At 44.8% G+C, this 13,143-nt stretch overlaps 1 protein-coding gene across 1 annotated transcript in view; it reads right to left on the bottom strand.

The window, feature by feature from the left end:
- The window catches only part of Adamts16 (ADAM metallopeptidase with thrombospondin type 1 motif 16), a 99,896-nt gene that overhangs the window by 62,595 nt on the left and 24,158 nt on the right, over window positions 1–13,143 (bottom strand). The window contains exons 4-8 of the mRNA XM_070042150.1: window positions 10,716–10,980; window positions 7,526–7,725; window positions 5,928–6,011; window positions 3,744–3,903; window positions 1,660–1,765 (exon numbers count right to left, since the gene is read on the bottom strand). Of these exons, the coding sequence (XP_069898251.1) occupies window positions 1,660–1,765; window positions 3,744–3,903; window positions 5,928–6,011; window positions 7,526–7,725; window positions 10,716–10,980 (815 nt within the window). The remainder of the gene's footprint in view (window positions 1–1,659; window positions 1,766–3,743; window positions 3,904–5,927; window positions 6,012–7,525; window positions 7,726–10,715; window positions 10,981–13,143) is intronic.

Here is a 13,143-nt window from a genome sequence, read left to right as displayed (position 1 = left end):
CATGGGGTTCAGGAAGGACCCTGTAATATCTAGAGAGGTCAAATCTGCTAACAAAGGGCACTCACTGTCGGGACAGGCAGCTCCTGGATTAACTTCATATACATTCCTACTTTCAAATGAAAGTACTTCCCCCTTGTTTGGAGGAAATTCTTTTACAACAAGCCCAGTGTGAATGAGGAAAGGCAATATTAGTAACTGGCTTCTGAATAAATGCAAAGCTAGTTTGGGCTATCTGGAGTTTGTCTTTGGTTGTGTTTCCTGCTTACAAAGGCTAGCATGACAGCCATATCTCAATGGCTTATCAAATGCTGACAGGGGCATTTGGTGCCTTAAACAGTTCTTGACTTGATTGTTTAATTAAATTCAGGTATGGTTCAGAGGACACCAAGAGCTTCGTGTCATTACAATAATGAAAGTTTTTGAAGTTTAAATGTAGCACACTATTAAGAATACAATTTTGATTTAGTTGAAAGCCTTGTAACGTATATGTACAATTTTCTGAGCAATGAAGTAGTCAATCATTATCTACAAGGATCAGTAATGGGTTCACAGCCCATTACCGGGAGGCCCAAGCCTCCCGGGCCTCCATGAGACTCCTCAGAGTAAAGGCTCACACAGGCACACGTCTGCATGCACACAGACTCGCGGTGCATACATGTGTTTGTACACACACACATACACACTATCCCTTTTCCCATGAAGGACGGTGAAACTGGTTTTTCAAAACAAATCATTTAAAGGAATTTTAAATTCCTATTGCCAGCTAAACTGTATTGAGAGTAAAACAGTGACAGAAAGAATTGGATTTCAAGTCCAGGATCAACAGACCGGAAATCACTTTCATCACGACTGCTGGCCTTTGTGGTCATCTGGACTCCTGCAGAGAGGCCAGGCCTGCTGGGACAGCAGCAAGACCTTCATGTTTATTTTAATATTCAGTGACTCCAGGCAAGGTGGTACAGGGATCCACTGGCCTATGAGCTCTTATCTAATGACAAGTATGCATGCAGACATTGTCTTATACGGAGAGGATGTCAGTGACTTCGCCTCCTTGCTGGGACCTGGGTTCCTGGGGGATGGGCTGCGGGCCTAGCACTTGCCTCTCCAGCTGAGCCTCTGGGCTTGAGGCTCAGCTTGATGCTGCCTCTTTTGACGATCAGCCACAATGAAATCAGAGGCGGAAGATGGAAAAGCCCTGAGGCCATCTTCAGTCAGTACACACGTTCCCTAACTACCCTCTCCTACCTGTCAAGAGCAGTTCCTCTAAAAATCACACACACACGGACACACACACATGGACACAGACACACACACATGTACACACACACACAGACACAGACATACACACACACACACACAGACACAGATAGACACAGACACAGACACAGACACGCACGTGGACATAAACTCAATTCCCATAACCACTCATACCCGATGGCTGGCTACTGTCTGTCCTCAACAACGATCAACGGGCCAGTCACATGACAGAGGAACAGAAACAGAAAGAACCGTTCCCCGCCGTAGATGTGAAGAGCAATGGGAGGGAACCTTGGGAGGGAGGGAAAGGTAAGTTTGCACCCTGGGATGGCTTTGGAATGTGTCCAAAAGACAAGAGCCCCAGGCTCCACATGCCCCGCCCCCATCTGGGGATGGACTTACTTATGGCCAGATTCGTGGGCGATGGTGAAGGCCAGTCCCAGCCCCGTGTCTTCGTTAATGGTACAGCTGCGGTATTTACTACACATCCCACTGATAGGTGCAAATCCTGTGCAGCATTAACAGTAAAAGAATATAGAACAATATAACAAAATAAATCATGGCAAGTTTATTTTCTGTCCTGGAAAATAAAAACAAAATATGAGCTATGCCGTGGTAGGACAACCACGTAACAGGCACCGGATGGTGTGGGAGGGGGACCCGTGTAGGAAGGGGATTCATGATTCTTGGCGAGGGTCCTGACCCAACAGGACACGCACTGAACATGATGGGTAACATCTTCCTTCTATGATCATGTCCTCTCCTGCCCCAGAGGAAGAGTCTGTAGAGAATGGGTGGGTGGAGAGTTCCCCAAGACTGCCTCAATTCACACTTGTCATGATGAGGATTTGTCATGTTCACAGATATGATTTACTATGCTGAAAGGGTACAGAGCAAAGCCAGCCATGCATAAAGGCACATGGAGTCTGGAGAGACCAGATGTGAGCTGGCGCTGGCGTGCCCACAGCCTCAGAAATGGGATAGGAGAGCACATGAATTGTCTCCCTGGGGTGTCTGGAACTAGGGGTGCAGGGATTTTGAGGTCTGGTCCACCACATACACCCGTCCACATTCCAGAAGCAAGTCAGGTATAAGCGAGAGCCATTTTATTTGAGCAGTGTAGGCACAGGTGCCACTGTGATCAGTTAAAGTCCCGAGAACTACCCTTAAATCCCAGTCTCCTGAGTCCAGCAGAAGTCTGATCTAGTCCCCAGTCCTCTTTAAGGACAGGAATGAGGCCGCTATGCAATCTCGGTCCTGAAAAACAGAACCAACCTCTATGAGATTAGGTATTATCTAAAAGTGTTTGTAATAAGACGTCTTCCTCTCAGATAATTTGCAGAAAAAAATAGAGAAAAAATAGAGTGTCCTGTGGGGTCCCAATGAGAAGCACAATGGTTATTACAATAGCCATTTGGAAGAATATCGAAGTGTTGCCCTGAAACACCAAAATATGGCTTCATGATGAATACTGAGAAAATTACAGAGAAATGGGGAGTATATATATATATATATATATATATATATGTATTATATATATAATACATATATATATGTATTATATATATATATATATTTTTTTTTTTTTGGTCAGTCGTGGGGCTTGAACTCTGGGCCTGGGCACTGTCCCTGTGCTCTTCAGCTCAAGGCGAGCGCTCTACTGCTTGAGCCACAGCGCCACTTCTGGTTTTTGAGGGGTTTATTGGAGATAAGAGTCTCACAGACTTTCCAGGCTGGCTTTGAACTGGGATCCTCAGATCTCAGCCTCCTGAGTAGCTAGAATTACAGGCGTGAGCCACTAGCGCCCAAGCAGGAATATAATATTATTGCAGTATATCTACCAATATCTGTAAATGGACTATTTATGTCACATTGTGTGGCATCTGACAAATGGTAAGAGAAATGAATGGAAATATTTCCTATTGCCAATGAAAAAGAAACTTTTTTTTTGAAATCAAAGTTTCAATGAGGAACTTTTTGTTCCATAGCTATTCTTTTGTGTGTGTGTGTGTGTGTGTGTGTGTGTGTGTGTGTGATGGGGCTTGAACTCAGGGCCGGGGCACTGTCCCTGTACCCTTTTTCTCAAGGCTAGCACACTACCACTTTAAACCACAGCACCATTTCTGGTTGTCTGGTGCTTAATTGGAGATAGGAACTATCAATCCTGCCTTCTAAGTAGCTAAGACTACAGACATGAGCCACCAGTGCCTGGCTCCATAAATATTCCCGATGAATAAAAGCATACTTTTATATTTAGATAAAGTTTGTGCAGAAAGCAAGACTATTTCTTACAAATGTAGTTTGTAGAAACTACTGGTTAGGGATATGGAACAGAACAAAATAGTCAGTATACTATACTATCATGCCACTCCCCAAGCACACACACATGCACGCTTGCATGCATGCACATACACGTGTGCCCCATGCACACACCTGCAAACCATACTATGCACCATCTATCACACTACACCACTAGAGAACCTTACCCAAAGTGTCACAGGGCTCATTCTTCCATGAACATATATCCAAACCGGTCAGTAAGATGGCGTGATCGTGGCGAGTTCCATCTTTTCCCATGAGTCCAGATTGCCACTGGCAGAAACTACTTAAAGTGCGGTCTGCGTGGTGACTTATCACCAGTCCTGGCTGTATGGGAGAGGCAAAGCCCAAAGAACATGGACAGGAAACATGTTGTAAGGTTGTGCGTCATAAACTTTGATTTCAAGTACATAGGTGCATCTGTACCTAGACAGGTGCATAAACTAATACATGGGTTTCATGGAGTAAAATTCAAGGGTGGGTATGGTACATAAACCTGTGCTTATGATAATAAACATGCATACGTGAAAATGGAACTGGGTAGGTGGAGAGGGCAGGAGGGCTTGGGAGGGCTGGGGGATGATGAAAGGGCTGGCACTGATCAAGATGCAGGTACTGAAAAGCTGACAGGTTGAATGGAAACCTCTCTGTACAATTACTTAAGGATAATTTTTAAAAATAAGGGAAATAAATAAACCTGTCCCGGTTCAATTTAGTTTGTGAACTTTTCTGTACAAAGTCAATCAGAATTTATCCGACTACTATTGTGAGTGCATACTTAATGACTCATGAAGTAGAAGATAAACACATGAATTAGTTGCATTCAGTAGCGTGCAACAGACCTTATGCAAGTATACAAAGTGACAAAGCAATTTCTGTGTGGCTTTGTGCATGCACACACATAACACACCTAGCCAGTGATCCGTTCACATGAGAACCAAACTGAGCAAGGGCCCAAGTGATCCCTCTTCTAATAGTTCTTAATGCAGCATTAGTAACTTTCTTGTAGCTGCAGCGTGTTCCTGTGAAGCAATAGGTTGATTTGTAATGCTGCATTTCTGGAAGAGGAACTTCAACGAAGAGCAACAATATTGAGTGTATTCACTGAGCGAAGAGTGAATCATCAGAGTGAAGACCATGTGAGCTCATGGGAATGGAGAAGTTGGAGGTAGCAAAAATTCCCATTTATAAGTCCATTAGTTTCCAGAGCGTGGCCAGAGATCATTAAGTTAAACACCTCAATTTCAGCATAGCATCTTGTCAAAAAAATTTCACTGCTGTGTCTTTCAGTCCCCAAATGTATTTTCTCTTTAAATTGTGATTTTGTTTTCCCACAGTCAAATGCTCTAACCAGGCACATGCCGATGCCCCTCAGCAGGCCATTTCCAGAGCAACTGCATTAATTAAAGTTAACACAGGTGTATGATCAAACGATAACCTCGCCGGTTCTTTGCTGCTTGGATGAATTCCCAGGTGAAAATGTTTTAATACAAGGAATAATTAACCTGTCACCTGAGAAGCCCTGCGGTCAGCTGCTCCCTGCAGCTCCCACCTCACAGACACACAAAAGACAATGGGGCTGGGGCCGAATCCTCCCTGACCAGTCAGGCTGGATTCAGCCCGGTGTGCACCCTGCTGCCTACACCCCACCCTGCACAGCAAAGAGGGGAAGCCTCTGCATCTCGGGACTCACGTCCAGGTGCCTCTGAAAGAATTCGTGCCTTATGAGCAAGGAAACCGGGGCCCATCGGGACTTCTGAAGGCATCATCACAGGCAAGAGAACACAGGTTGCCTAACTTGGGTCCAGTACCCACTCTCCTTGAAGAGTCAGTGAGCAGCTTAAGGAGAACAGAAACCAGACCCTTATGTGACTAAGAACGCTGCCCAGTGCTCGCTGTGAACCGAGCTGCACCTGTGTAGGCCCAGGTGTGGGATGTCACCTGCAAGCTCTAATCTGCAGTTAGAAAGCAGGATGGCTACCAGAATGCAAATCCAACACTGAAGGGAGAGAGTGCTATTGTGTCCAGCTCTGGAGTCAGAGGCAGCCGAGAGAAGCAAGGCAGGGCCACGCAACCCACGGGCTAAAGTGGCTGTTCTATTTTTCCCCCTAGCGGGTGAAGTGTATTCCTTACTATCCATGCACAAAGAATGACAAGAAAAAAACACACATGAAAGAGATGGAAAGAAGCTTCTTCTAGGTACAGAATATTGCACACTTCCCACTCTACAGGAAGGAGAAAACACAATAATGATCTAAATACACAGAGGGAGCATATAAAGCCGAAAGAATTACTTTGCATGTATTCTTCCTGGGAAAAAACAAGACCCACTTATTCCAAAAATGGAATACCTGTTCATCTTCTAGGAGAATGAGCCCTACAATGGCTATGTTGATGTTTCCTCCTATGGTCCCATCCTTGAACAAGGCGGACACCTGAAACAGACAGAAAAGCAACATCAGCTCCAGACAGATCAGCCCTGTGGTAGCCAGAGTCACCAAATCGAGGGCTCCAAGCCCTCGATTTGCAGTGACAGCGGTGTTAATTGTCTTATACATCTAGGCAGTCACAAAGACCTGACTCCCAATTGTTGAAGCCTTATTTTGGCTACTTGGAAGTAAAAGCTGAAGTCTGAAGTAAGTGTGGGGAGGATTCCCCTGACATCAAACACTAATGAGACAATTGATTATAGAACCTGATTATTCAGTATCCTAGTGGAGTTTAAGGAGATGGGGTCATCTATCTATCCATCCATCCACCTACCCATCCATCCATCCTTCCATCCATCCACTTACCTACCTATCATGTATCTATTTATCCAGGCAGGGTTTCTCTATTTAACTTAGTCTGGCCTTGAACTCATGATCCTCCTGTTCCTGTTTCTGAAGTGCTGGGATTTTAGGGCTGAGTAACCAGGCCAGACTGGGAGCATTCTTTAACTCATAATGGTGATATGCACCTAGGGAGCATGCTCAAGCTCTCCTGGCAAGGATTCCCACAAGCACAAGAGGACAGTCTAGAATGAGACAATGTGAACACAAGAAAGAAAGAAGAGAGAATGCGATAGGAAGAAAACACAAGGAAAGCGAGATCGAGAGGTCGGGCGGGTGCAGCCATGGGACTGTTGACCAGAGTGAGCAGGATGAGACACTGCGAATGCCACCAATGCGACATTTGGCCCAGAAATAGAGACAGGACAAAACCCCAGAGTCAAGGCGGGCACAGCCGCAGACCTGAGGCGCAAAGCCTCACCCCACGGGCAGAGGCAGGGCCACTCCACGTCCCCACTCCCCTGGACCCTGGAGTTCAGTCCATCAAAAGCAATTTTGGCATTGACCATATAGCAGCTTCAGGAAAAGACACATCTGGGGCACCATGCCTACGGAGGTGGAACTTAGACCATTCGAACAAATACGGTCATTACTCTGACTCGTACATCTCTCTCTTACTCTGACGACGCTGGGTTTGGTCTGCAGGGCTCTGGACTGCAGCTCCAGGCAGTGGGGTCTCATCTGTCCTCTCAGCTCCCCAGTAATTACCACAGCTGCAGCCAAAGACAGCCTTCATCCGGGAGGATATTTTTCAATTTCAACACTGATCACCTACGCCTTAGCACTCCTCCAGGGGAGGGGTGGACGAGTCTGTGTGGTCCTCCCCATCATTTACGCTGACAAAGGGGCAGACGTACCGCACTCCATCTCAACCTTCTCCTAGAGGGTTCTAGCACACACAGTATCTATGAACTCAAAACACCTGACAGGACAGATTGCAGAGACCCATTATGTCCCCGCTTTGTTATTCTAAAGTTCTGAGTACATCTTTGGGTTGGACCACAGTAAAACTAAGAGTTGAGACAGGAAACGTTTCTTCCGTGAGAGACACAGGTGCACCAGGATGGAGTGCAGGCGAGGCGCAGCCTGGCGTGCGTGTGGGGTGCGGGCCCGCCTACCATGTTGAGCACGGTGAGGACGTAGGTGGTGATGTTCCCATGGCCGTGGTTCCGCATCATCCTGTTGTCCACCACCACCAGCGTCTCCACGTTCAGCTCGTCCTTTTGAGGGGACTTGAGGGGAGAGCGCTTGTGCCTCAGGCCCGGCTGGTACTCGTCAGGTAAGATGAACAGGTCCTCTGAGGGAGGCCGGGGCATGTCTGTGAGGGGACAAATTAAAGAAAATATCGTCACTCCAAAACCAGGGTGGTGGTGCGTGCCTGCAATCTGAAACCCAGCTCCAGGACAGCAGAAGCAACGGGACCATGACACATGCCAGCTTGGGCTGCACAGTGACTATCTATCTGCATCTCTCTCTGTAGACAGGTACCTCTGCGTATCTACATCTATACTTATAAATAGATACGGATACAGATAGACAATGAATACAAATATAGAGGGCAGTAAATAGATACACGGACACGTGGACAGCTACACAGATAGATGATTTATACCAGATAAATACATAGCTGATAGATAATTAGATACAAAGATAGATAATTAAAAAGTTTGGAAATGAGGGCGTGGGTAATACAGTTAAAAAAGAAATGTACTTATTACCATAAATGTGTAACTGTAACCCCTCTGTATATCACCTTTGCAATAAAATGTTTTAAAAAAGTTTGTCATGTAAAACATTAAATACAGTTGTATAATGCAGTTATCAGGGTAACCATTGCTGCAATTTTCTGTAATATTATTTTGTTGTGATTTAGAACAAGATAGGAAACTCTTCGGTGGTAAGTCCTAATAATTGGAAATACAATATCCAAATATACAAACACAGGATTTGTGGAACAGGGTTCTTCAACAGAATAGCGACAAAGCAATGTGACTAAAAGTTAAATGGAAAGGTGCTGTCTTGCATTTTTCCCTTCTAAAGACTTTTGGTGATTCTTTTTAAAGTTGATGCCATGCATGGACACAAAGCTGGTTTGCCAATATTGTTTCCAGTGTGTTACAAACTTCTTGTAGCATCTGCACTCAGTGAGGATTTCATTTCTCAGAAAGTACCATGCATACTTACCTAGAAAACAGCACATTCTGCCCTTGTGAGGTAATTCCTTTGTAAAGTGTTTTTTTGTATTTAAACCCATTTATATCACATTAAAGCAACCAGACTTAGTGGCTACCAGAGAAAATGAGTTTAGAGTTGTTGCGTGGGAAAGCAAGAATTCTACACAACCCCACGCTGCCAATCACCTATGAGTCACACTGAGCAGATGCTATTTGTCTGACTGACAGTCACAGCCAGGGTATTTTATTTCTCATACAGCTGAGGTATCTCTAATCCAAAAATCTAAATTCCAAATCTATCCAGAATCCAATCACTGTGAGTGCTGACTTGAAGTCCTGAGTGAAAAATTCCACGCTTTCTCTCTTACAAGAAACCCTAGTTAAAACACAAGTACCCTGAAAATATTATATAAAACTGCCCTTGGGCAATGCCTATAATGTCTGTTGGAAGTATATGATTTTGAGTTTAACTTTGAATCCTGTTCCCAATATATCACACTAGGTTCATATTTAAAAAAATTTAAATTCCTACTCAATAGAATTCTTGAAAACTATTAGAACTGGTGACAATTCAAATATAAAGCAGTTCAGGTAGGAAGTATGTCACCTAAGGAATACCCAACTTGCACCTTTGACTTGGGTGAACCTCTGGGAGGATCACAATGGCACTAGCCATCTGCACTCTCGGTCCACATTCAGGCAATTTCTCCATAAACACAAAATCCTCACTGCCACAAGCCTGTCTTTGTGTCCATCACCGGGAATCCACCAGCCCCTTGGGGGGGGAGCGTCATGCAGGCAGAGAGAACAGATGTAGCCTGCTCTTTCTCCCTCCTTAGAAAACATGGGCAAGGGTTCTGAGGTCTGGGTGGAGTGATCTGAGCGTCCCTGGACTTCCTTTCTGCAGATGGAGAAACGTGAGCAAGCTGAGTACAGGACACGGAAGAAGGAAGGACAGCACCAGGTCCTAGTGATGGCACAGGGGACAGGAGCTCGCTGCTCTCACAACCCTCCAGAGCAGAATGCTCACCATCAGGATGGGCTCAGAGCACAAAAGCAAGTCAGCACCAGCCTATGCCACCATCGGCTGATGCCGGCAGCTGAGGAGCTGCTTTATCAGCCTGGGACTCAGTCAACCAACTTTAACAAATCTACCTGCCCCCTGTGGAGCTTTTCCACAGACCGCTACTTCAGTGAGCACTGAGGACACACTTTTTGCCGGAGTGTCTGATAGAAAGGAGTGTTCTGAGAACAAACTTCTCCAAGGCGGGACCAGCACCACCAAGAAGGTCAAAGCAAGTGGGACTGAGTTTTCTGTATTCATTTGAATGTAGCACAGGGCCTCTGTTTTATTTACAGGATGAATTGGGTTCTGATGCCCTGCGGGCACTGAGAATCTGAGAGTCCTTATTTGCTGAGGTGCCAAGTAATTCTCACCCATCCCTTTTATTGGCCAAGGTTTACAGCAGCCATAGCTTCAGGTCTGCTTCGGGAGGTGAGTCAAGAGACCTCAGCCTTTGAGGATGGGCGTGGGGAAACCCACATTCCAAGGGCCCATGTGAGGATGTAGGAAGGTGAGAGGATTCCAGAAAGCTGTGGTTTCTGGAAGGTGAAGAGTTTCCACATAAAATGGAAACGACCGAGCCCCTCCTGCTCATGACAAAGAACAAGATTTCTACAAATCTGGGTGACAAATATCAGGTAAAGTATACCCTGCATCGTCTGGCCTTTTGATGTTTTGATGTGGTGGATTGAAGCATATAAATATGTAGATAGATAAATTACCTCAGCAGGAAAACTACAGGGGTTTTTAATAACTCTAAAACCTCAAAAATATAGAATTACTCGGTAAAAACACCAGAATTCTTCTGACAATATCTGGTGGTCTCTATCTTTCTGAGCCATGTGTCATTTAATCTGCCCAGGGAACAGTTCCTTTTTAAAAAAGTCACTTAGCACTGTATAGTCATCTTCTGTGAGGAGCTGTCTCCAGGAAACCGTCAGATAATGCCTCTCTGAATCACTGCTTGAGAGCAGTAGTAACAGGCAGACATGTTTTCAAGAAAATTAAAGTTTTCCTTGGTCACACAAAGACACAAATCGCTAAGCAGACAAAGGAATCGCCCTTACATACATTTCTTGCGTCTTCCGCAGAAGTGCTGCTTTTGTGGGGGCCTGTCATCACGGAGGCTTTGGCTTGCCACCTCTCTCTTCCTGGCGACCATCAGGATCTCGTTGGCCTGGGGAGCCTGGGGTGCCTGGGGCTCGGTGGATCTCTTGTACAGCACGTGGGAGGGAGAGCAGGGGCCAGCCGGAGGACAACCACTCCGTGTCCCTGCGAGACTCGCAGGAAGTGGCTTCAGGAGATAGTCAGCTTCATCTGTCCTTATCATGCCTGACTGGAAAAGCAAAGAGTCAGAGGAAACAAAAGACACAGTCACACTCTAGCTGAGACCCGGCCAGGCCTCCGCTCCCATCTCATACACGTGCCGCTCAGGCCAGCCTGAGCATGTGCGGGAAGGACTCACACACCTGGGCTGAGACATGGGAAGGTTCCTATGCCAAGCTTCTGCCCTCTCCCCCCGTGTCCCTGTGGACAACACTGCGGAGCAGAGCGTTGACACCAGCTGGCAATACACTAAACACAGCTCCGTTTCAACCCAAAACTGTGGGTGATTCAAGGAAATGTGCACAAACTTAGATGTTGGTTTTGGTAGAAAGTGCCAGAGAGAGAAAATTAGTATCTTAATGGTTCATTTTGCAAATTTCTATTGAAATGAATACAAAAACATTCAGAGAATGTGGTACTTTCCAGAAAAGTAAGCTTAATAAAAATTATTCTAGAAGAAACCATTAAAGGGCTTAGGACATCAGAGGGAACTTTCTAAGTAAAGCATTGGGGGATAGGGGAAATAAGTGCTTTTATAAAACACTAAAACATTTGTATTTTATAAATCATTTATACTGCATGGAGAAAAGTCGAAAGCTTTCTCTCTGAGATCTGGAATAAACTAGGGCTGTCCCCTATCACCACCATTATCAACATAGTATTGGATCATTTGGTGAGAAATCGGCAAAGAGAAAATCAAATGCCTGTATGCAAAAGCAGTATGAAAACAGACCTTTTAAAATTCCTTAAGGACACTGGGCACGGGTGGCTCATGGTGATAAACCTAGCTATTCAGGAAGCTGAGATCTGGGGATCACAGTTTGAAGCCAGCCCAGGCAGAAGTCAGTGAAACTGTTAGCTCCTGTTAACCACTAATAAGCCAGAAGTGAAGCTGTGGCTCAGTTGGTAGACTGGTGGCTTTGAACACAAAACTCAGGTTTTGAACACAAACTCAGGGTTTGAGTTCAAGCACCAGGACTGGTACGTGCATGCGTGCACACATGTGCACACACATACACACACACATACACACATAATTCCTCAAGGATACAAATTTGAGTGACAACCTTTGTACTTTTTATAATGATAAACATTTAAAGCCTGATAATGTAATTGTTAGTGAGAAGAGGACAAATAGGCAAAGGTGGAAACTGAGGTCCTACCAGGAGGCTAGCTAGCATTAGAGCTATCCAACCCATTCATCAATATTGACATCATACCATTCAGTTCTGGGACTTAAATCCTGAAAATACTTGCCAAATAGTTCTTCTAATTATTTTGTCTACATTTGAAAAATATGGCACACACATAAAAAGATTAATCAGGGCTGGGAAGATGGCTCAGTGGTAGAGCACCTGACTTGCATGCCTGAGGCCCTGGGTTCGATTCCTCAGCACCACATAAGCAGAAAAAAAGCCGGAACTGGTGCTGTGGCTCAAGTGGTAGAGTGCTAGCCTTGAGCTGAAGAGCTGAAGGACAGCGCCCAGGCCCAGAGTCAGGCCCCCATGACCGGACCCCCCCCAAAAAGATTAATCACTAGATATACAAGGATGGTTCAATCACACAAATCAGTAAGCATGAAATAATAAACATCAACAGAATGAAACACAAACATCACTTAGGTATTTCAATAGCTGCACAAAAGGTATCTGATGAAAATTAACATCCTTTTATGATAAAACACTGAACAACTTACTGTAGAAGGAATGTACTTCAACATAATAAAGGCCATACATGGCAAGCTCCCAGCCAACCCCACACTCAACAAGTAAAAGCCAAAGCTTTCTCTCTAAGATCTGGAATTAGACAAGGCTACCCTCTCTTACCAGATATTGGAAAATAACTCAAATGGTCATATTTGCATTTGACCTGATCTTATATACAGAAAACCCCAAAGATTCAACCAAAAGCACTGGAGATGTTATCAAGGCTGCAGAATACAAAATAGCATTGTCATGCAACAAGGGTGAATTCTCTGATAATTCAAGAAAGCAGTATCACTAAAACAGCTACAAAATAGTAGACATGTGTTTATCCAGTGTTTCCCAGTGAAAATTACAAAACACCAATGAAAGAAGCTGAGGAGGAGATGAGGGATGTCTTTGTTGGATTATATAATAGCAGAATGAATTTACTGAAGTTTGAAACTGTTACTAAATGTTGGATAATTTTA

The sequence above is a fragment of the Dipodomys merriami genome, unplaced genomic scaffold, assembly GCF_024711535.1.
Source record: "Dipodomys merriami isolate MVZ:Mamm:240054 unplaced genomic scaffold, mDipMer1.0.p SCAF_32, whole genome shotgun sequence".
Taxonomy (NCBI): Eukaryota; Metazoa; Chordata; class Mammalia; order Rodentia; family Heteromyidae; genus Dipodomys; species Dipodomys merriami.
The sequence above is the reverse complement of the archived record's forward strand: the minus strand, read 5'-3'. Positions and strand labels throughout refer to the sequence as shown.